The sequence below is a fragment of the Camelus bactrianus genome, chromosome 6 (assembly GCF_048773025.1).
Source record: "Camelus bactrianus isolate YW-2024 breed Bactrian camel chromosome 6, ASM4877302v1, whole genome shotgun sequence".
Classification (NCBI taxonomy): Eukaryota; Metazoa; Chordata; class Mammalia; order Artiodactyla; family Camelidae; genus Camelus; species Camelus bactrianus.
This window is the reverse complement of record NC_133544.1, coordinates 74,883,312-74,905,400: the sequence shown is the minus strand read 5'-3', so window position 1 is coordinate 74,905,400 and position 22,089 is coordinate 74,883,312. Positions and strand designations below refer to the sequence as shown.

The 22,089-nt window shown below is 38.3% G+C and overlaps 1 protein-coding gene across 3 annotated transcripts in view; it reads left to right on the top strand.

Moving 5' to 3' along the window:
• The first annotated feature begins 1,890 nt into the window (after window positions 1-1,890).
• Window positions 1,891-22,089, top strand: part of FRMD5 (FERM domain containing 5) — a 275,887-nt gene continuing 255,688 nt past the window's right edge. For all 3 annotated transcript variants that reach the window (XM_074366027.1, XM_074366028.1, XM_074366026.1), the window contains exon 1: window positions 1,891-2,193. In XM_074366027.1, coding sequence (XP_074222128.1) covers window positions 2,092-2,193 — 102 coding nt within the window. In that variant the 5' untranslated portion in view covers window positions 1,891-2,091. The remainder of the gene's footprint in view (window positions 2,194-22,089) is intronic.

Sequence of the window (22,089 nt, the reverse complement as noted above, 5' to 3'; positions counted from 1 at the left end):
TTTCTTAGGCTGAGCAGGAATGTTACTTAATGCATTGGCTTAGAAGCCACAATCTTATCCTTGTTGATTGCATCTATGGTCATACTTTGAAAAAAGACTTCATTCAGTTCCAAAGAGCTTTTCTGGACTCATGGTGCTTTGCCTTTTTATTCTAAAAGCTGCTTATTTGCATAACCTGTTAAAGATGCTTCTCTACCACCAGGCTACCAATCTTTCTCTAGCTTTTTGGATTTTTTTTTCTTATTCTTGTAGATTTATATCAAATAGCAACTTTTCCTTCAACAAAAGTTCTGCCTGTCTAAAATGTTTCATTATCTTCTCCCAACTACACAACAAAGCTGAGCTTTGTAGAAAATCACTTTGATATAGTAATACTTGCACTTGTCTCCAAGACCTTCCTGATATTCTTAGTTTCTTCACAGACCTTCCCTTGGGGTTTAGATGCGGTAAAATATCTGTCAATTCCATTTACTTCATTTAACAAACATTTATTGAGTATCTATTATGTTGCAAGCACCAGGCTACCTGCTGGGGCTATAAATAGCTGGTTTTATGGCTAGAAAACTTGGCTCACTTGTTCTAGTTTCTTAACTTACTCCTCCAAGATTGTATTGAAAAGAAGCACCCCCTCTTCTGGCTATTAAATGCTACAAGGGAGAATGCAACTAATAAGGAGAGCAATCCAAGTTACTAGGTGATAAGCAATCCAAGGTACAAAGAAGGGTGGTCATATGCAAAAATTGGGATAAATCCTGGACTCCAGAGACACTAGGGAAGAAGCATACTTTAATGGTTGGATGTTTCTCTCCATTAATGTAGGGTTACATTTTTGTTGTTATTCCTACAAACAACAGAATAAATGAAAATAACAGGAAATCGTGTATATTCCATTATTTTTCAATTAATACATTTATTACAGCATAAATGTTCTTTGTTGATTGATTCTTTTATAACATTACTTTCCATCAAAAAAATTTTGACGGAGGATATTGTTTCTTAACTTGCTGAAATTTTGGTAAACAACATGAGGTCTTTAAATACGGAGTCACAGAAGGCAGGAGCCAATTTTTTTCTTTGTGATGTATACCTCCTGACATACTCTGGTGTTTTGTTGAGGAAGTCTGAAGACATGGCAATTCTAGTTCTAAAGGGGTAAGGAAATGATCCATCGTTTCCTCTGCATTATACTGGCTGAAGGAGCACGCCTGTCTCTTCCTTTTGTCTTCTGAAAAATAAAAGGAAGGAGGCAAAGGGTGTTTGAGTGGAGGGTTTTCTAGGGGTTAAACCCCGGTGCTTAAGAACCTCTGAGAACCCTGCAGCTTTCACTTAAGTAGCTCCTGTAAAACAGAGTTCTCCAAAATAGGAGGGGGTGGAGCAGAGACGACCGTCGGGCCGCCGTGGGGTACAGCGCAGGTGGGGGCAGCCGCCTGGTCCAGAGTCGAAGGTGCCTGCATTCTGCAGGTGCAATGATTTGAGCTCGCAAGGGCTCCGGCTCCCGAGAGGGCGGGAACAGCGGCGTTGCAGTGTGTGGGACTTGGCTCCTGAAACAGAGTCCAGACATAGACCAAGCACTAGACATCGATCCAGACGGGTGCCCATACCTGGCCCGGGTGAGGGTAAACAGCATCTATAGGAACTGCAGGGAGAAAAGAAACCCCTCGTTTGGGAAGCCAGAGGGCTGGTCCGGCTTGGCTCGGTCGTACTGCTTTCTCATGATTGCTTCCCCAGCTCGTCCATCATCCCAGTTCCCTATTTCTATTGGTTCTACCGTCTGCCACTCGGTTCCGCCGCGCTGACCCCTATTGGCCCCCTCCGGCCGAGGCCCCTCCCTACTAGCTGGGCTCGGGCTGTGGGGCGCCGAGGAGAGAGAGCCTGGCGCTCGCTCTTGACTGGGGGGAGGCGGTGGTGGAGAAGCAGGAGGAGAAGGAGAAGGAGGAGGAGCGGCGCCAGCAGGAGGCAGCGGCAGCGACTGCGCTGGGGTGATGGTGCAGGTGCTTGGGGTCGGCGCGGAGCTGCCCGGTTGAGGGGCGCCTTGTCCGGGGTCCGCAGCGCCGCCGCGTCTCTCCCGGCGGCGGGCGGGCGGGCGGGAAGATGCTGAGCAGGTTGATGAGCGGCAGCAGCAGGAGCCTGGAGCGCGAGTACAGCTGCACCGTGCGGCTGCTGGACGATAGCGAGTACACCTGCACCATCCAGGTCAGTGCCTCGCCGCCCCGCCCCGCCCACGGGACCCCTTCGTCCCCCGAGTCTGGCCAACTTGGCCCGCAGCCGCCAACCGGGGGTCGCCCCAGACCCCAGCGCTTTGTCCGTTCCTGGCTGCGGCGGACGGCCCAGGTGCAGAGCGCCTCCGCCTGAGCCCCATTCTGGGGCTGGGCACACGGCACTCGGCGCCTCTTCGGGGCGAGTCCGCGCGTCCTGGACCCCCAACTCGTCCCTGCCCTCTTCGGGGCTGAGGGCGCTCCATCCTGGCTCCTCGAACCCGCCAGTGTGTGGAGCACCTTCTGCGGGCGTCTGGAGGGAGGCGTTCAGGGCGGGAGGCTCTTTCCCCGGCCGCCCCGTCGGGGGGCTCAGGCTTTGGCTCTCCGGCCCGGCAAGGACGGCTGGCTGCTTTTCTTATCTCTCTTTGGTTGGAAGGATAATGGTGTATGTCATAATTTCCTCCTCAGCATTTGTGAGTCAGAGCTCTCAGAAGGTAGAACTGAACGCGCAGCCCATGCAGAGTGGCCTATTGAAGGGAGCCCAACCCTCTGGGCTTTAAAGATTTAGGGCCCCCTCCGGCATTTCGCTCCTCAAACCTTATTCAATTGGTATTTCTGGGGGCGTGAGGTAAAGATTTAGCAACAAGTCCTAGCTGTTTGACGTTTGGCATTGGCGAGGAAGAATCGGTGACTTACAAAAAAACGCCAACAATTCGTTAATGCTGCACAGCATTTCTTCAGAACCTGGTATTTTTCAAGGGATTTTTCTTTTTTCTTTTTTTCACAACCTCTTGCTTATGTTCTTTCACTACTGCCGTGTGACACGTCAGGAGTAGTAGTCTTCCCCAGGAATGCAGTCACAGCCCTCTCTCCTCCTTTATAAAGTCAGAGAGAGAACACATTGACAATGCTTCGGTGTTAGTTCAGCAGCCAGGAGGATCCTGCGCTCACTGCCGGAAACTGCTCTTTTTGGAGAAGCAAATTGAGGTGGACCCGGAGGGGTCTCACCTGATCCCTTACGTTAGCAGCGAGAAACCCCAGAGGGCTTCTCGCCTCAGATGTGGCAGACAGAACTGTCGGCCCGGGTCCTACCCTCTTTGTCTCCCTCCCCCCCCCATTAATTTTTTTTGCTGACAATGCTCAATAGCGGAAAATAGCGGTGTGTGAGAAAGACCTTGGCTACTATATGAGAGCAGCTGCTCTCTGCTGACTCCGTGCTCAGTTCAGCCTCCCCTCCACTTTGCTTTTTCTCCCACCCCCCAAAACCAGCTCTAAGCATAAGTGCTGACTTCTGCCAAAGATACATGAGGGTAGAGAGAGAGAACAAAATCTCTTTTTCAGGCCACTTAGATACAGATTAAGCAGTCATAAAGATGCTAGCCATCCAGTGAAAGGATTTTTGTAGTTGGATATGATAGAGAGATGTTGTGTATTATTTCCTTGCTGAATGAGAGACATGCTACTTTTTGTTTCTATTGAATCTTTATGTGTCATGTACAGTTTTTTTGTTTGTTTGTTTGTTGGGAGGCTCGAGAAAACATTCATTGAGTGGACATCTTGACCATTTCAATACATTGTGTAGAGCTTTTAAATCCTTTTGTTTTAAAATTTAAAGCATTTACATGGTAGCATATCAAGGGCAGTGTGAAATTTAGACTACATGAATCCCAAAAATACTTTTGGGGTATATGGTGAAACAAAATTTCTGAGGCAGGTCATTCACTTGCCAAAATATAGAGTACAAATGAAACACAATTCATGTCACTTCTCCACTAGTGATAACCTTGGGGTTTTAAAGTATTACAGTAAGGCAACTAGTTATCTTTCCTAGTTGAAAAGCCAGTTGGTTGATGGTCAATATGGTTGTGGATAGTTTTTATTACTGTTGAGAAAAATATTATTTTTAAATTGAGCAGGACTTATTGGATTTATGCTTGCTATATGCTATTATGGTTGTGTTTATTTTCCTGCTGTTATTAGTTTACATTATGACAATTTAATATGTTAAAAAATTTTAGATCACTTTAAAAAATTAAGCTTGGTGTAACATGACCATCTGTAGTAAGTGTCCACTATCTAGATATGTTAATGATTGTGCATTGTGATTCTTGCATGAAATTAAAAAAGAACAGGAATCCCAGAGTATATGTAATATTGTCATTATCTGGCACTACTATTGTGGATTGCTTTTATTTTGACCCTTATCAGGAAATGTAAAAAAAGACAATATCTTAATGTGAAATCAATATTTTGTGCATATACCTCTTTTGAGTATTTAGAGATTGAGCTTTTCTTAGCAACTTTTCCCCCTTGTACATTTCTATTGTGTGTGTGTATGTGTGCACACACGTGCTTACTTTTCAGACACTAGGCACAGTATGAATCAGTATGAAAAGGAGCTGTGAACTACTTATTAGGTTAAAGCAATACTTCCAGCATTTTAGGAATTGCAGTACTGTGTATTTAAAAATGTTTTTTGGTAATAATTTGAGCTCCTTTTCCTAAAAGTATTGTATGCTGTGTCTTTCTTTAAATAAGGTATCTATTTTAGAAAGATTTCAATGATTCTTGAGATCATCAGAGACCACTTAGGGTATTAGAGGATCAGAAATGTATCTGTCATTGAGTTAGAGTCATAATTGCCACATTTGGTAAATTTCAGTTGTAGGAAATTCTGTCAATGTTGGTCCAGCTTTCATATTGCAGCAGTTATACTGATCTGGCCTTTAGGATGTGATTATTAAGGTAATGAAAATGACTTATTTCTTCTCAGTGAAGGTTGCACAGTTATCAGACTATTCTTTTATTCTTTCTGATATGCAAATATATTTGTAGACCATGAGAAATAAAAGCATACATAGGAGGGCTGTAGTATAATTGCTTCCCTGTGAAGAACACTGTTAACAGCTCCCTGACAGTTTTGAAGGTCATTGCCTCATAAAGGTAGATCTGGCCCATATTTTTCACACATCTGTTTCATTTATGCACATCTATATTTACTTACTACATTTACTACCTTACTTTGTTATTTTATTTGGGAGAAAATAGGAAAAATAAAAAGGCTACCTAGTATCTTTGAGCTCAGTATACCAAATGGAGTCATTTAGGTGCTTAGGCATGTAATATCCTAAGGAATAGATTTTTAACTATCAGGTTATAACAGTTTATAAAATATTAAGAATATATATTGCAGAAATTCCAATAGAAATATGTATTGAAAAATATATATTGTCAACTCAGAAATATTAATCATTTTTTTGTTACTGCTGAAAAGTAAAGCTACCCTAGAAAATAATGTTTAATGAATTTTAAAATGAATGATTTTACTGGGAACACATTAAAATTACAACTGATTAAGCAGCTAGGTTAAATTAGTTTTTGCAGTTAAATAAGGTACGACCATAAATGAAATGTGTGTGCAGAGACAGTTCTACAGTGGAACCAAAATATGGGTTTGATTGTGGCTCAGCTAGTTGGTAACTGTGGGGCCTGGGGTAAGGGAGGGAATGTTGAGGGAGAGAACAAATGTATTGATCTCTGCACCTGCAGGCCCTCTACCTGTATTATTACCTGATTTACCTCACATCAGCATTATGAATTGATTCTATAGCCATTGTACTAGCTGAAGAAATGGGATTGCGGATTTGTGGGAAAGCCTATGTTTGTTGAATGGCTAACTGTGTGCTAGGCTTTCTGCTAGGTCCTTTACTTATACCTTACATCAACCATTGAGAGGTATGTGGTATTATCCTCATTTCACAATTGAAAGACAGACCCAGATGAAGGAACTTGCTCAAAGCTAGTAGGTGGCTGTACTGTATTTAAAACCCAGTCCTTTTGTCTCTAAATCTCATCTTTGTTCCTTCTCGCCATTCTGACTCCCTAAGTCACTTCGCCTGTCTGTACCATTTTGCTCTGCAGCCCCCCTTTCTGGTGAGAAGTACAGTATGTAAACTGTGTGCAGTATTTTATGGAGCCTTTGAGTTCTCTGATAACTTTCTGCAGTTATCTTTTGTTGAATTAGTGGAGCTCTAGTTCATAGTTCCTCATTATAAAATGGGAATTTAATACTTGTTTTGCCGGAAAGAGTTATTTGGAAGTATCACTACAAATAATAAGTAACATTTAAACAGACTAATATACTGTACTTACATTGTGCCTTATTGTATTCAATTCAGAAATAGAATTGTGAAATGTTTTACTTTTTTAGGAAAATAAATGAATTTAAGTTGTAAGTCCCCTTAAAATGATTTCTGGTTTATCTCAATAAAATTGTAAAATCCAAGGCCAGCATAACTGACATCTTTATTAGAATTCTTTTTTAAAATCAGGAGTTCAGGTTTGCTTTCCTTCTTTGCTACCAAGTCTTTGGCTTTAGAGGGCATTATTGCTTGGAACATGATTTGTCTTTTCTATGAACTTCTGCTTCTTGGTAAGTGGAATCCCTGGTTGCATTAATGCAAACGATATGTTCTTAGAGAATTAGGATAATTTTATTCACACAGAAAAACACAAAAGCTGTTGTATTTTCATGAATATTGTCTTTTTAAACTTTATTTTAAAAAGTAATTATGCTGTCTCAGGATCTCTGTTACAATAGCAAGTCAAACTCTAATTTTTGAAACTAAGTTCCAAAATTAGCCTTCTAGGATCCTAAAAGCATTTGTATTCTGTTTCTTAATTTCTGTATTAAAACATTTATTGTATGAAACTAATGCAAACCAATCTTTTTAGTACAGAAGGTAATTCTAGGTATGTATTTGTGCTTTGATTTTCCTTTTGAAGAACTCCTGTTTAAGGAAGTGGCAGTGTCATCCAAGAGAAATCTAGAAGCAATCACTACAGCAGATTTTACTCAAGGGTATTTGTATGAATTTGCATTCTATTAATTGCTTGGAATGAATATGCTAGATGAGGCAGTTCAACGTAGTGTATAATTAAAGAGCATTTGGTTTTGGAGTCCTCTGTTTTTTACATTGTCCACAGACTCATTTATGATATCCGTGCTAGCATTAATACAGTACTTTAAACAAAGGAAATGTTTGCCAAAATAAAATCAGACAACCTGAAGCAAAAAACAAGTCATTTTAAGATATGTTTGTGGTGGTTTATGTATAGGTCTTAAAATGTGCAACCCCAAATAAGAAACAGGGCATTAGTTTTAGAGGCGACTTACCAATTACATAATTATTACTACATTAAATATTTTTGGCTTATTTTCAGAACTTTATTTTCTGATAGATTATACATTAGAATTTATAAAGGAGAGGATAAGAGGAAGCTATAAATCTTAAACCCTAAGAATTACAGAACCTGTTCAGTGCCTTACATAGTTATAGCTCAATAAATATTTCTTCTGATTTGTGTCACATGATTGCTCTGTTAACTACCACACTTTAAAATTTCTTATGCTTGAAAACAATAAACATTTTCTAACAATTGTATAACCCTTTTTATAGTTTCAACTCATCCCATTTCAAACCATGTTGCTCTGCATCCTCTCTGTATGTTGAGGACAGTATGTACATGTTGTATTTTATGGAGTCTTTGAGATCTCTGATAACTTTCTGCGATTATCCTTTGTTGAATTAGTGGAGCTCCAGTCCATAATAGCTCCTGTGATTTTTTTCGTTTGTCTCTTAGAATTTCAAGCCTTTCAGGTGCCCTCACTTCCCCCTTCTCTGCAGGTTTAGAAGGCTTAGATCAAATGAATACTGTGTAGTACAGTGCTTCAAGGAGCATTAGAAGTCTGGCAGAATTAGGATATTGAGCATAGGGATCACAACAGCCGCAGAAACCTCCTTTACTCCTTTCCCCTAAGTGAGGACCACATAAAACAACCTCTTCATATCCTTATTTTCTAACCTTTTGCCCTGACAGGAAGTGAACCATGCTTCCCACTCTGTTTCTAATTATGTCTATTTTAAGTTGAATTCATTTCTCTGATAGTTTTGCCTGTAACAGTCTGTCTGACTCTGCAGACCCTGTTTCATGGAGCAGCCTCCTGTGGGTCACTCTTCGTCAGCTGTGCCTAGCCAGAGCTTGTCCAAGAGATGTGAGTATCACGGAGGATTGTTAACTTCTGTATCTCACTTACTTGATGCTCAGGGAGGACGGTGCGGCTCCCATGGAGGCCAGGTGGCAGTTGTTGCCCTGCTGTTTTATGGCCTTGATCCTTGGGACTCAGGTCAACCACCTGAATGGTTTTCTCATGCAGGTGAGAAATTTGATCTCTATCCTATGTTATAGAGTGAATGGTATTTCCCCTCCAAAAGCAAAACACCTTGTCCTTTGTCTATCCTAGCCATTGAAGCCCGCCTTCCATTTCTTAAAGACCTTAGGCCCTGGTGGCCAATTCAGCTTTTTTCACTTTTACAAACATTTAACATATAGGTAGAGCCAAAGATTGACTGGGGAGAGCAGTTTCTCTGGGAGAATAATCCCTGGGTTTAGGTTATGGACCTCTTGCCTCCCAAGGCCATGTGATCCTCATTATTGTTGTCAGTATCTTGACCAAGATAGGCCCCTGCATTTGTCTTTCACCAGTTGTAATTGCTGTACTGCTTCTGAGGATAGTATTTTACTTTTGTGGACTTTCCAGCTTAATTGTATCATATCCTAGATTTGGAAGGCAGGAACTTGTGAAGCTTCTTAGGTTCAAATTCTTCAGCCTCTTGCTTACTACTGTCAGACTAAACACCAACTTCTGTGAATCGAGTTCTCTAAGGAGATCCTTCCGTGCCATGCTCATACAGGCAAAATAATGGGGCCACATGCTTGGCAACCACTGAGTTTGTGTACAATAGCTCCATTCACTTGTCTACAGAAAACAGCCCTTTGACAGTGATTATAGCTTTCATTCCCCCTCCTCTCCTTCTGACTCTCTGCATTACCATGACCTCATCTGTTGATTCATATTTAGAGATACTCTGGACCACTCCAGAAATGCTTTAGGACTTGTTGCTACGTGATAAAGATCATTGCAGGTTAGACAACCACTGCCCACCAAGGGAAGCCATTCAAGATCAGGACCAAACCTAGCTATTCTTATGCATTATTCGAGCCATCTTAGTGTGTCACAGTTCAGGGACTTTTTGTAGAAATTGTGAACCTTGTTAAAATCAAGGAGGACAGAGTAGAGGGTGGGTTAAAGCAGTGGTTCTCAGTGTGTTCCTGGATGAGCAGCACCTGGGTACTTGTTAGAAATGCAAATCTTTGGCCCTACTGCAGACAGAGCAAAAGTAGGGATATGGAATTCAGCAGTTTGTTTTAACAGGTCTTCCAGCTGAGTCTCATGCGTGAATCGCTACTACTGGGTTACACTGATATTTAGTAGGTAACATTGATGAGTATGCTTGATTGACTGGTTATAAAAAGTGAGGGAGAAGAAGCCAAGAGTGAATCTCATATTTCTGACTTTTGATTTATTTGTGAATGACCTTAACTGATTGTCTACCCTTATGAGGTAAAAGTTATGTTATTTGCAGGTATGCACACCTGTCTCCAAGTGGGCAGGATTCTAAAGATGGGTCATAATTCCCATTTGATGCTTTTATATTTATTGGTTAGCTTAATTTTTGTCTTCTCTAACCTAAAAACAATATGATTATTTCATATTTGTATACTGTTTTTCAAAGAAATCTTCACAATTTAAAGCACTGAGGGAATCAGAAGAATAAATGTCCCTTTCGTACAAGGGGTTACAGTCTAGAGTGGGACTGCAGACATGTCAGTAGCAGACTGTAAAAATCAGAGAATTCAGGGCTAAGACAAGATGATATGCTTTGGCAGTGCAAATGCGGGGGACTCTGAAATTAATAAACATTTCTCAAAGGAGGTGAGATTTGAACTAGGTCATGAAAGATTGCCAAAAGCAGAAAATGGGCTGTGGGGATGGGTAAAGGGCATTCCAGGCTGAGGTAACAGCAGGCTACTTCTAGGTAGAAAAGCTAAAAATGAAAAGCCAAATATACTTAGCCTTTCCTCTACTGTGTTGATCTGACTTACTCTGGTACAGTTGAGTCAAACAACAGAATCTACTTGCCCAGGAAAAATAACTGTCAGCAAATTTCAGTCATTCTTGATGTGCTCAGAGGAGTCAGTCTAAACTAAAAGTAAATGCGTAAAGCTGGCATTGAATTAAATCTATTTCCAAAACTGTGTAACACAAATTAAGATTCTGCACAAAGCAATGGCATTGTATAAAGAAAAGGTGGATTTGGACATCAGTCTTAATTCTGTGGCTGTAGCAACTGCATATGAATTTTATTTTCAAGAGTGGTCATTTCTGGCCTCAGTTTAGTTATCTGACAAAAAAGAGGGTATCAAATTCCAACATTCAGCCGACGTTTGAAAAATCCTTTGAATGATACAGTGCAGCCTAAACTGCGTATACAGCTAGGAAGTATGACCCCTGGAAACCTAAAAGGCACGTTTCAGCATCTCTATTCCCAAATCTAAGTGGCCACCAAAAATAGCTTTTCTAGAGGATGGAGGAGTGCATCCCTGGATTCCCCAGTGAACCCCTGTCTGCCAGCTCCGAAGTTCCCAGCCCTACACAGGGTGCACGTTTAGCATTCAACACAATGCCAGGCTAGAGCTTTGGGGATGGGAACCTCCAAGAAAGCACTGTTTGGCATTTGGGCAATCAATGTTCGGCCAAATGCCAATGCTAATAGGTTATTTTGCTCTGGAAAAGAAGAAAAAAGAAGGGATAGTCTAAGGACTGATGAATAGGGGAATGACTGACAATATGGGCACTGCATTTTGTTGGAGAGATTAAGAAGGCTTGCTGTGAAGTGGTATTATGGGAGCCAGATAAATTAGCAAAGGCCCACAGGCCCAAGACCTGAAAGAAATAGTGGTACATCAAAACAGCATGCCCCAGGGCACACTCAAACGTCTGGCCACTTTCGTTGAATTCACGGTAGGAAAAAGCCACATCATTAGGAACTCTCCTAGTCTGGTACTCCATCCAGGCACTCCATAGTCAGGCAGATCAGCTTTCGCCTCGACGCAGGTGCAGAGCCTTATTTCTCTATAGCCTGATTTAACTCAAGGGCCTCTAGTCTGGGCCCTAGCCTAATTTTGAGAACACCTAAGTGGAAGAGTTGGCCCTAGGAGTCCCAGAGGATTCCAGATAACTCGAGGCAGGAGGTACTACTAAAATTCTTGTTTTGTCAAACACGAGCGAAGCAGATAAGAACATTGATCACAACCCAAGGAAGCAGAATTAATCAATTCACCTGAGGATCTCAAGTACTTCTAGGGGATAATTGAGGCTTGAGAAGGCATCCAGCCTGCCTTCTTTCTGATTTTTGCTTCGAGAAGAATCCAAAAGCTCCCCAAATTATTATGGAATTGAAGGTTTGTTAAGTCAGGAGGACCCATGGACTGGCAGTGATGCCTGGGGTGTTATAAGGCATATTGAACCTGCAATTTCATAGTACACACTCATCTGTAAGACAGGATATCCCATCAGCTCTTTGGGAGGCCACTTGAAAGAAATTTGGCTGTTGAGAGAGAAAAATCTGATCGAAATATACAGTAGTTCCATTACTACAATGCAGCTTCTTCAGTCTATGCCCACTTTCAGATTCTAGTACGTGTGAAGTAGGTTAAAAAGAAAAAAGTGAATGGGAGTTTGCTTGGTGTAGCTGCAGGATATATTACTGAGCTGTTTGTTGGAGTGTCAGGTTTTATAAGCAACATAGCTGAGTAACATTTTCTTTGCTTATTGTAACATACTGCTTGGATAATTTAGATAAACTTGTTTAAATGAATAGCCACAGTACAGAAAGCACATCTAAGAATTGTTTTCTAATAATTTTTATGGTAAAGGAGAACACATATTACCTGTATTCCAGTTTTTAATATTGGGTACATAAGACAGTGATTATTTTAAAGAGAAATATGTCTTGCTGCAAATTCTTTTGGTGTGCCATTATAAAATATTATGGACTATTCCTATTAATAATGTATCTCACATAAGGTACTTTTAGCTTTTTGTTGGAAGAAAATGACAGAAGCAGTAGAAGAACTTTACTTTTGCTTCACTTCTTGATTTCCACAATTTTATTTCCTACCGTTTTAATGGCGTGGTATGTCTTCTGTCCATCTCTTATTATGCCCTTTGTTTTATGCTGATTTATACTTTGGGCCACTCATTTAGTCCAGTCTCTTATCATTACTTCTAAATGCCATGATTTTCAAGTTATACCTTTGCTTATGGTCAAATTCTTTGTGTGGTGGCCACACCTTCTGTTGGTGGTGGGAGGTATTAAAAAAAAGTGATTTTAATATAATATAAATATAACCTGAAGCATAATGTGACCCATATCCTTTAATTTAATTATTTAACACTTAAGTGTTCTATATTTTAGTTAATTGGAATTTGAGAAAATATAAACAAATGAAAATCTGTATTGTATAAAGTGACATCTTGAGGCTGGATTGAATATTTTATGTTTAGAGTTTTTAATTAACTTTTTTGTGTTTATTTATACTTAATGGATTAATAGACCCAATGAGACTCTATGTCTACTGTGACTTCAGGTCTGGTCTTAGGGACTGGATGGACATGGCAGGGGGCACTGTCTGTGGCCAGGAAAGTCTTTACTTTGGACAGCTAAAGTCAGTAAAACTGGAGGGAGAGTTAAAATCATTGACTAAAGGGAGAAACAAAAAGATAAAAACTGGAGGAACAGTCTGGGTGGAGCAAAATAAACCTTAAGTAGAAATACCTGGTCAGAACTTGGAGTGAGAATCTGAAGCAGATTGGAGATAATGAAAGAAAACTGGTGATTAACTTTTGTTGTTGCAGGTTGTGTGATAGAAGTGTTAATGGTTTAAATCTTTAAAGGAGATCACTGGGCTTGGCCCCAATGTGGGGGTGATATTTAAAATATTCAACAATCAGTGAGTCATGGTGAATACCTACTTCGCTAACCAAGATACTGACAGAGAGCTCTCAAAGTTGTTTCTAGAGCTCTCTGCTGGGCCAGAAACTAAATATTTAGTGCTCAATCATGGGAGGTGGGGTTGAGGTTGGGGTTGAGCCTCTCAGGGCAGCGGCTATTTGTTGACTGGTAGAGAGAGACTTTAATATTTTAATGACCAGCACAGTCCTATTGGAGCATGCCATGCTGAATTCACTCCTCACTCTGTCATGCTGCTTCTGTTAGATGAGAGGGGAACTTCTAATAAGCCACAAGAGCTCAGGTGTTTTTGAGGTATCATAGGGGTCAGGATGAATTCAGTCTTCTTTTTTGACTGTAGCCTCAGTGATGGCAGGCATCAGAGCTCCTACATTGCCTTCCTTGGCTCTCCATTTGTGCTTGGCACATATGGGGTCTAATAGTCAAGGTTTTACCCTCCTGTGATGTGTTGGACCCTTTCCTACCTTTCACATGCTTCCAAAATGCAACTCTGATCATTTTCTTTTTAAAATCCTTCAAGCTTTTCCCATTGCCTCCTGGATAACAGCCTTATAGAATGGCATGGAAGGCCTCCCATGGTCTCTGCTGCCTCCCTTCCAGCCTTGTGTCCTATCATCCTCCATATGCATTTTCTCCTGCTGTGTGAATCATCAGCCTCTTATTGCCTCCTTATTCCAGGGTAGACTCACTCCCCAGTGTTGATGGGCAGTATCTTTGGGGGACATTATTGTAGCACTTACTGTACTGAAATGTAAATATTCACTCACATGTCTCTCTCACTAGACTGTGAACTGTTTGAAGGGCAGAGATTATATCTTTCTATAGTTAGTATCTAAGTTCTCACCTCGGGGCTCAATAAATGTTTTTTTTTTGGACAATAAATGTTGATTGTAGATATACATTGAAAATGTGAATGCTGATAGAGGAGTATTAATAATGCAAATGTAAGGTTACCTCTGACTTGAACTAAATAGATTTCTAAAAATGAACACATCAAATTTTCTGGTCTTTAGAGTTATGGTGACTTTAAAAGGTGGTTAGTGGTGACGGTTGTACAACTCCAGCAATATAGTAGAAACCATTGAATTGTACACTTTAAAATGGTAACCTTATAATGTGAGTTTCATCTCAATTCACATGTCAACTTCTTGGTTTTGACAACGGGTTATAGTTGTCATAAGATGTTGCCATTGGAGGGAGCTGGGTGAAGGACACATGGAACATCTTTATACTATTTTTACAATTTCTTGTGAATCTATTGTTATAATATAATAAAAAGTTTTTAAAGAGTGACTGAGTTGGTTTTCCTGAGCAAATTATTATTATTTAATTAGAATCTTTGGTTCAGACTGACTATAGAAGGTTTTCTTACTTGATTAGGATCCAGTTACCTTTTAAAATTATGTAGGATTTCTTTATAAGTTGAAAAATTTTGACATATGACACTTGAAAATAAAATAGATTCAGTTATATTCTGATAAAAAGGTAAAGGTTACAAATGATATCTTGGTAGTCTTTTTTAAACTTATTTTTTTCTGTTTCTCTGTTCCTCTCCTTATAATGTTTCTCTGACACAATTAATTACAATTAAAATGAATGTACTTACAAATTATGCACACATAACATGGTGCCATTATTGTGTTCTAGAGAGTTAGTTGATGTAATATCCATATTATGTATCTTAATTGTAATAAGTGTTAATTGATCCATTTAAAAATTTATTGAGTACTTACTGTGTTCCGGGCTCTGTGATAAGACTTTATGTGCATTCTTTTCATTTAATCCTACCTATATTAATAGAGAATACTACTGCCCCTTGTTACAGATGAGTATAGTAAGGCTTAGAAATGTTAAATAACTCCCCTAATGTCATACAGCTAATCAGTTCAGGAGCTGGGATTTGAACATGCATCTCTTGTGATCTCAGCTGTCCTTACTCACTGCTCTGTGATGAAGCAGGCAGTGTAGACCGATGGGAAAAACACTGATGTTGGGGAGTCAGGAGACCTGTGTTAAATGCCTGGCTCTGGCTGAGGCCTTGAGCAGGTAACTTAAGCCTTAAGATGCAACTTAGACTGTTATCTGCAAAATAAGGAGGTTCAGATAGAAGAACCTTCAAGTCTCTTTTAGCACAAACATTCTGCAGTTAACAAGAAATTTGTCCATAGCTCAGCAGTGTTTTTCTTTGTATTCCCTCTGTGAAGGATATTCTTTGTAAATGCAAATATTCCTTTTAAAGAAAGAGATGTCAAAAAAGAGCTTGGTGACTGCTTCAGTCTGTGATCTGGCCCTTTGTTTTGCAGAATACAAAATAGGGTTTTATCTACCTGTTCAACACAGGTTAGATTCTGGGGGATTGAGTCATGCTAATCAAAGTCATAAGAGCTTTTTTTTTTTGTAATCCAGAATCTGTTAATTATACAGTAGGGTACTGAATACTAGTTTCTCCCATTGTAGGCACTGGTTTTAGAATCAGAGACTTTGGAAAACCAAATTAGAAAAAAATTTCCCCCTCTAATTAGAAAGTTGTTTTGGAAGGCAAATAAAATCAAATGGTTTTGAGGGATATTGATCTAGGTTGTGTAGAAGTCTTATAAACTATCTCTGCTCCATAGTAGTATTCTAGTAATTATGTGTTTACCAGAATCAGTTTTTCTGTCTCCCTTGAGTAGTACTTACTAAGTCTTCTCTTTAGCTCTTCCCCCACTTCATGCAGATTATTGCCCATATGCTAATAATACAACTTTAGTTTTTCATTCTTTTAAAGGTATATCCACTGTAGAGGATGCTCTGTTTAACCTTAATTAGACTTGTGTTTCTCAAGACTCTACTTTAAATGCCATTTCTCCCCCTAAGTTAGTAGCTTGGCCAGAGAACTTTGTTTAATTTTATGTTCGTCTTTCAGAGTGAGGCATTTTAACTTTGATCTCAAATTTTAAGGGGCGTTGTGTCATGGTCCTCATACATCACTCTATCATAGGCAGCATTATGTAATCTTGATGACATCCATAGAAGGCAAACTCCGTATGTTATGGAAGGTAAGAGTGCATTTTGATGTATTTTAAAGGTTTCCATTGTTTTTTTGCTGTCAAGTTTCCAAAAACTATTTTCTGTGTCTCCTACAATGTAAACTTGCCTTTTTAAAAAGTTTTATTTATTGGAGTACAATTTGCATAGAGTAAAAATTCACTCTTTTATAGATGTACAGTTCTTTGAATTTTGACAAGTTGTATAACTAGCATATGTAGAATATTTCCACCACCCCATAAAATTCTCTTGTGCCCTTTTATGGTCAGTCCCCTCCCACTTCTCTGGATCTCTGGCAGCCATTAATCTGATTTGTGTCCTTATACTTTTTTTTTTTTTTTTGCCTCTTCTACAATGTCATATAAATAGAATCATAGAATATGGAATCTTTTGAATCTGGCTTCTTTCACTTAACATAATGCTTTTTTGAGATACTAATTATATATCATAAAGTTAACCTGTTTAAGGTATACTGTTCAACAGTTTTTCGTACATTTACAGAGTTCTGCAATCATCAGCATAAACTAATTTTAGAACATGTATATCACTTCTGAAAGAAACCTTGTACCCATTAGCAGTCATTTCTATTTCCTATCTCCATCCCTCCAACTCTCTGCCCTAGGAAACCACTAATTTATTTTCTGTCTATAGATTTGCCTCTTCTGGACATTTCAAATAAATGGTATCATGCTATATATGGTCTTTTGTAACACATCTTTCACTTGGCGTAATGTTTTTGAGGCTCATCCAAGTAGTAGCTTGTATTAGTACTTCTTTTATATTGCCAAATAATTTTACATCTACAGAGATACCACATTTTGTTTTTTCCATTCATCAGTTGAAGGAAATCGGCATTGTTCTATTTTTTGGCTGTTATAAATAATGCTATGATTATTTGTGTACAAGTTTTTGTGTGGATGTATGTTTTTATTTCTCTTGGATATGCTGTGAACATTTGTATGCAAGTTCTTGTGTGGAAATATGCTTTTATTTCTCTTGGATATATACCTAGGAGTGGAATTGCTAGGTCCTTTGGTAAGTCGCCAGTTTTCTCAAGTGATTGCATGAGGGCTCCAATTTCTCCAAATCCTCACCAATCCTCACTATTGTGTTTTTGATTATAGCCATTCTGTGAGTGTAAAGTAGAATCACATTGTGGTTTTAATTTGCATTTCCCTGTTGACTAAAGATGCTGAATATCTTTTCATGTGCTTATTAGCCATTTGTATATCTTTTTTTGAGAAATGTCTATTCACAACTTTTGCCCATTTTTAAAATAGTTTGTTATTGTTATTGAGTTATAAGTGTTCATTATATATTCTGAATACAATTCCTTTATCAGACACATGATTTGCAGATATTTTCTCCTATTCTGTAGGTTGTCTTTTCATTTTCTTGATGACATCTTTTGAAGCACAAAAGTTTTTAATTTTGATGAAGTCCAACTTATCAAACTTTTTTAATTGTTTGTGCTTTGGGTGTCATATATAAGAAATCACTGCATAACTCCAGGTCAGAAAGATTTACTCCTATATTTTCTTCTAAGAGGTTTTTTTTTTTTTTTTTTTTTTTTTTTTGTGTAGTGTTAGCTCTTACATTTGGGTCTGTGGTCCACTCTGAGTTAATTTTTATGTGTGATCTAAGGTAGGTGTCTAAATTTTTACTTCTGCATGTTGACATCCAGTTGTCCAGCACTTTCAATTAGAAAGACTATTCTTTTGCCTTCAAATTGTCTTGGTCCCTTTGGTTGAGGATCAGTTGACCATAGATGTATGAGTTTATTCTGGACTCTTAATTCTATTCCATTTATCTATTCTATTCCATTGATCTATTCTTATGCCAGTACCACATTCTCACTGTCTGGATTACTTTAGCTTTGTGGTAAGGTTTGAAATCAGGAAATAAGAATCCAACAACTTTGTTCTTTTTAAGATCATTTTGGCTTTGTTAGTCTATTGCATTTCTATATGAAGTTTAGGATTTGCTTGTCAATTCATGCAAAAAAACCAGGTGTAATTTTGATAGGAATTGTAATGAATCTGTAGATCAATTTGGGGAGTGTTGCCATCCCCTTAACCAAATTAAGTCTTCTGATACATGGACATGGGATGTTTTCAATTTACTTAGATCTTTCATTTTTTAAAATAATATTTTGTGGTTTTCAATGTAAGCATAATGCTTTTGAGATTTCTTCATATTGGTGCATATATCAATAGTTTGTTCCTTTTCATTGCTGGGTAATATTCCATTTTATGGATATATCACAGTTTGTTTATCCATTAACCAGTTGATAGACATTTGAGCTATTTCTGTTTTTTGACAATTATGAATAAAGCTGCAAAAGATATTTGCATACAGGTTTTTATATAAACAGAGGTTTTCATTTCAATTGGGTAGGTATCTAGAAATGGAGTTACTGGTTGTACATAAGTGTATGTTTACCTTTATAAGAAACTAACAAACTGTTTTCCAAAGTGGCTGTACTATTTTGCATTCCCACAGGCAATGTATTGGAGTTCCAGTTGCTCCACATCCTCATCAACACTTGGTGTTATTAGTTCTTTTGTTAAAAAACTATTTTGATAGGTATATAGTGGTATTTCACTGAAATTTTAATTTGCATTTTTCTAATGACATATGCCATGGGGCATAAAATTCATGAAATCTTGAACTTTTGGAGTTAGAATAGACATGAAAGAATTTATTCCTGATTTATATTTTGTGTTCCTCAAACATATTTCATGGGTTGTCTGAGGCTGGAGGAGTTGGGAGACTGAGGAGCTTTCTAAGTTGGTGGGGATCTGAACTCCTTTCCCAGAAGGGCTCTACTTTTACCATTTTTTAATATTGAATTTTCATGTGACATGCGATTAGAAAAAAAAGATACCTCTGTGGAAAAAAAATATGTGAAAGCTAATGAACTCACTTTTTTTTTTTTTTTAAAGGACAAAACTGAGACCCAGAGAGGTAAATTGACCTAAGTTCATATAGTTAGTCTTCAGTAGGCTCATACTCCAGTAATCTTTATTCTACATTGTACTATCTTGTCAAAACTGTAAAGTTCTAGTATTATGGAATCAAGGAAGAATTATGATAAAAAGCCTGATCAGGATTTTTTAAAATCACAAATATTAAAAAAAAGTTTCTTTTATACTAAAAAATAGTACATGGAAATTATGTCATCTTTTAGGAGTTAGCTGCACTAAGAAAGTAGGGGTTATCTTTTCTTTAGGAAATGAATTTCTAGTACGAAACCTTTTAAAATTACTCTGCTTGGTTTCTAACTAGTGTAGAAAATGTGGCACAACTGTCAGAGGTTATAAATGACAATACATTATGGAAGAAGGTGAGGGAACAAGCAGGGATTTGCCTTGGGGAAACAGACATTATATTTTGTTATCATTTTTGACAAACACCAGCAATGGCTCATCAATGTTGAGAGGGTAAAATTGAATTCATTAGGCACAATCATAATGGTTAGAATAAGTTATATTTTATAAGAAGGATTCAGTCCTGAAATCCTTCCTTTATTGAAGTTTTTCTAGAAATTACTAGAGTGTGAAAGCAGTTCTGTATTGACGGTTCTGAGATTGGCTGCAGGACTGAAGAGTAAGCAGTGCATGGTTAGATGGAGCAGAATTTTATTAGAACACCTTTGGTGGATTTGAGTAGAAGTTTTATTTAATAATGTTGTTGTGAAAGGCACATCATATTTGGACTCAGAAAACTGGAAGTCAAATCTTGACTCTGCTTCATACTACCTATGTGACCTTGAATGAGCCACTTAACTTCTGGACTTTATATTTTTAGGTTCAATTGGAAGAAGAGATGTTAGTGGTGTCTGCCCAGCTTAGTTCCTAGAGTTTTATGAGGAGAGAAAAAAATGAGAAAATAATATGAAAGTACTTTATAAATTTTAGTATTTTCAGCTATAGTATTATTATAAATAATTTTTGGAATTATGATATACAGTTTTTTTAAATGGCTTTCCATTCTCATATTTGACCACAGTTTACTTGTATTCTTTTGCCTTTGTTCCATGCCTCTAGTTTTGAGGGGAAGTTTTGCTCTGTCCTTAGTCCCTCTCTTATTTCAGATAGATGACTCTTCCTCATTGATTTCTATTAGAAGAGATGACTGTGTTAGTTTCCTCTTAAGGAAAAGATGAATTGTTTTCTTTTGTTTTTAAAAATGGTGGGAAAAGTAAGTTTTAGGAAATCTATAGTTGAAAAGAAAACCTCCAAAATTAATATTTAAAATGAGAAGGAACAATTTATATACTAATACCCTCTTCTCTCCAGGCATAAAAGGGCATGTAGCTGCTATATACAAGGCAATATGCAAAAGACTGGCTATTGTATCCTACCTCTGTATGTTTCAGTAATGACAGTATTATTTCACTATAACATGGAAAGGGGTTTTAATAGTACTGCATATCAGTAGAGAAATAGCTATAGTTATCATATTTTAAAATAAGTATATTCCGATAGACTAAATTTTGTATTATTGGAAATTATATACAGATAGCCACCACATTTGTGGCTAAAAAATTTCCCCATTTTGTCGTTGTGTTACCTTGGCACTCACATATTTTGATCAGTAATGATGAAGCAAGGGTCTCCAGAAAGCTGTTCCTGTCAAGTAAACCCCTATAAAACATGACTCATCAGGTCCTGGAGTGACTTCACATTACACCTACATTTCCTGGGAAGCGATGTGTGCTTGAATATTTTCAGGGTTATTGTTCTCAGCAGCTCTCTGCCAGCCCTTCTCCCTCTTTTCAACTCTATTTTCTTAGAAACTTAACGACTCTCTACTTGCTCTTCTGCATGGTGCTCTTAGGTCTCATAGATTAGAAAAGGGGGTCTTTTGTCCTCAAAATATTCTTTTGGGATCCTAATTCCAAAGGAATCACTTAGTTAAAGGTAATCTTCATGTAAGGTCTGGAGAAATGGAGGAGACTGTAGGGGACCATTTTATATTTTTCTGAAAGATTATATGCAAGGTGAGAATAAAAGGTGATTTAAGTCTTCCAGGAATCCTGGAGTAATTAGAGAGGAAGAGAGTAAATCCAGGTGTAACACAGGAATCACAAATAAGTGTTTTATCAGGTGCATATGTTTTATACTTAACAATTTCTATTGAATAAAATTAAAGCTGCCTCATCCAGGGCTCGTGCATTTTCTGTGTGAGTTCTCTGTGGCCAATGACTGCACGTGAGCACAGAAGCAATCAAATGGAGCAATTTGAAGTAGCAAGCAATGGGGAGGAGTAGCCTAGGAGATCCTGAAATGTATCGATTAAGGAACAACAGGGAGAGAAGAAACCTTTGAATTAAAGGAGGCCTGGAACAGCAGGTTAGTGTATGATGGAATAGCACTTACTTAGTCTGCTTGGAGGAAGAGGAACTAGGGCATTAAGATCAGCACCTAGGAGGGAATCAGAGAAGGGGTGGGTAGAGGTGGAGTAAACGTAAATCTGGACTATCAAAAATGAAGTATCCAGGGAAAATTAGTCAATTCTAATTCATCCTTTGAATCGTCCCAGCCTCCAAATATAATTGCACTTACAATTTTAACTCTTAACTCCTGTAAACATTTAAATTGATTCCTAGATTCTGATTGGCCAGTGAAGATACAGTCTATGTTCACTTTCAGATAGTGGAGCTGTTTAAAAAAAAATTTTACACCAAATAACTATTCTTGTCTTGTCACTATTATAGTTTCAAATAAAACTGGCTCTAACACACAAATATAAAACAAAAGAATCCTGAGATTCATTTAATTTAGCAGAGAGCAAGCCTGTATGCATATGATTCTCCCAGTAATCCTTGTGAGAACTTAATTGAGTGGGTGATCTATATGTGAAAGAACTTTAAACTCAGAAGGATCCTCATACACAGTGTGGTCTGACTTCGAGATTTTAGAGAT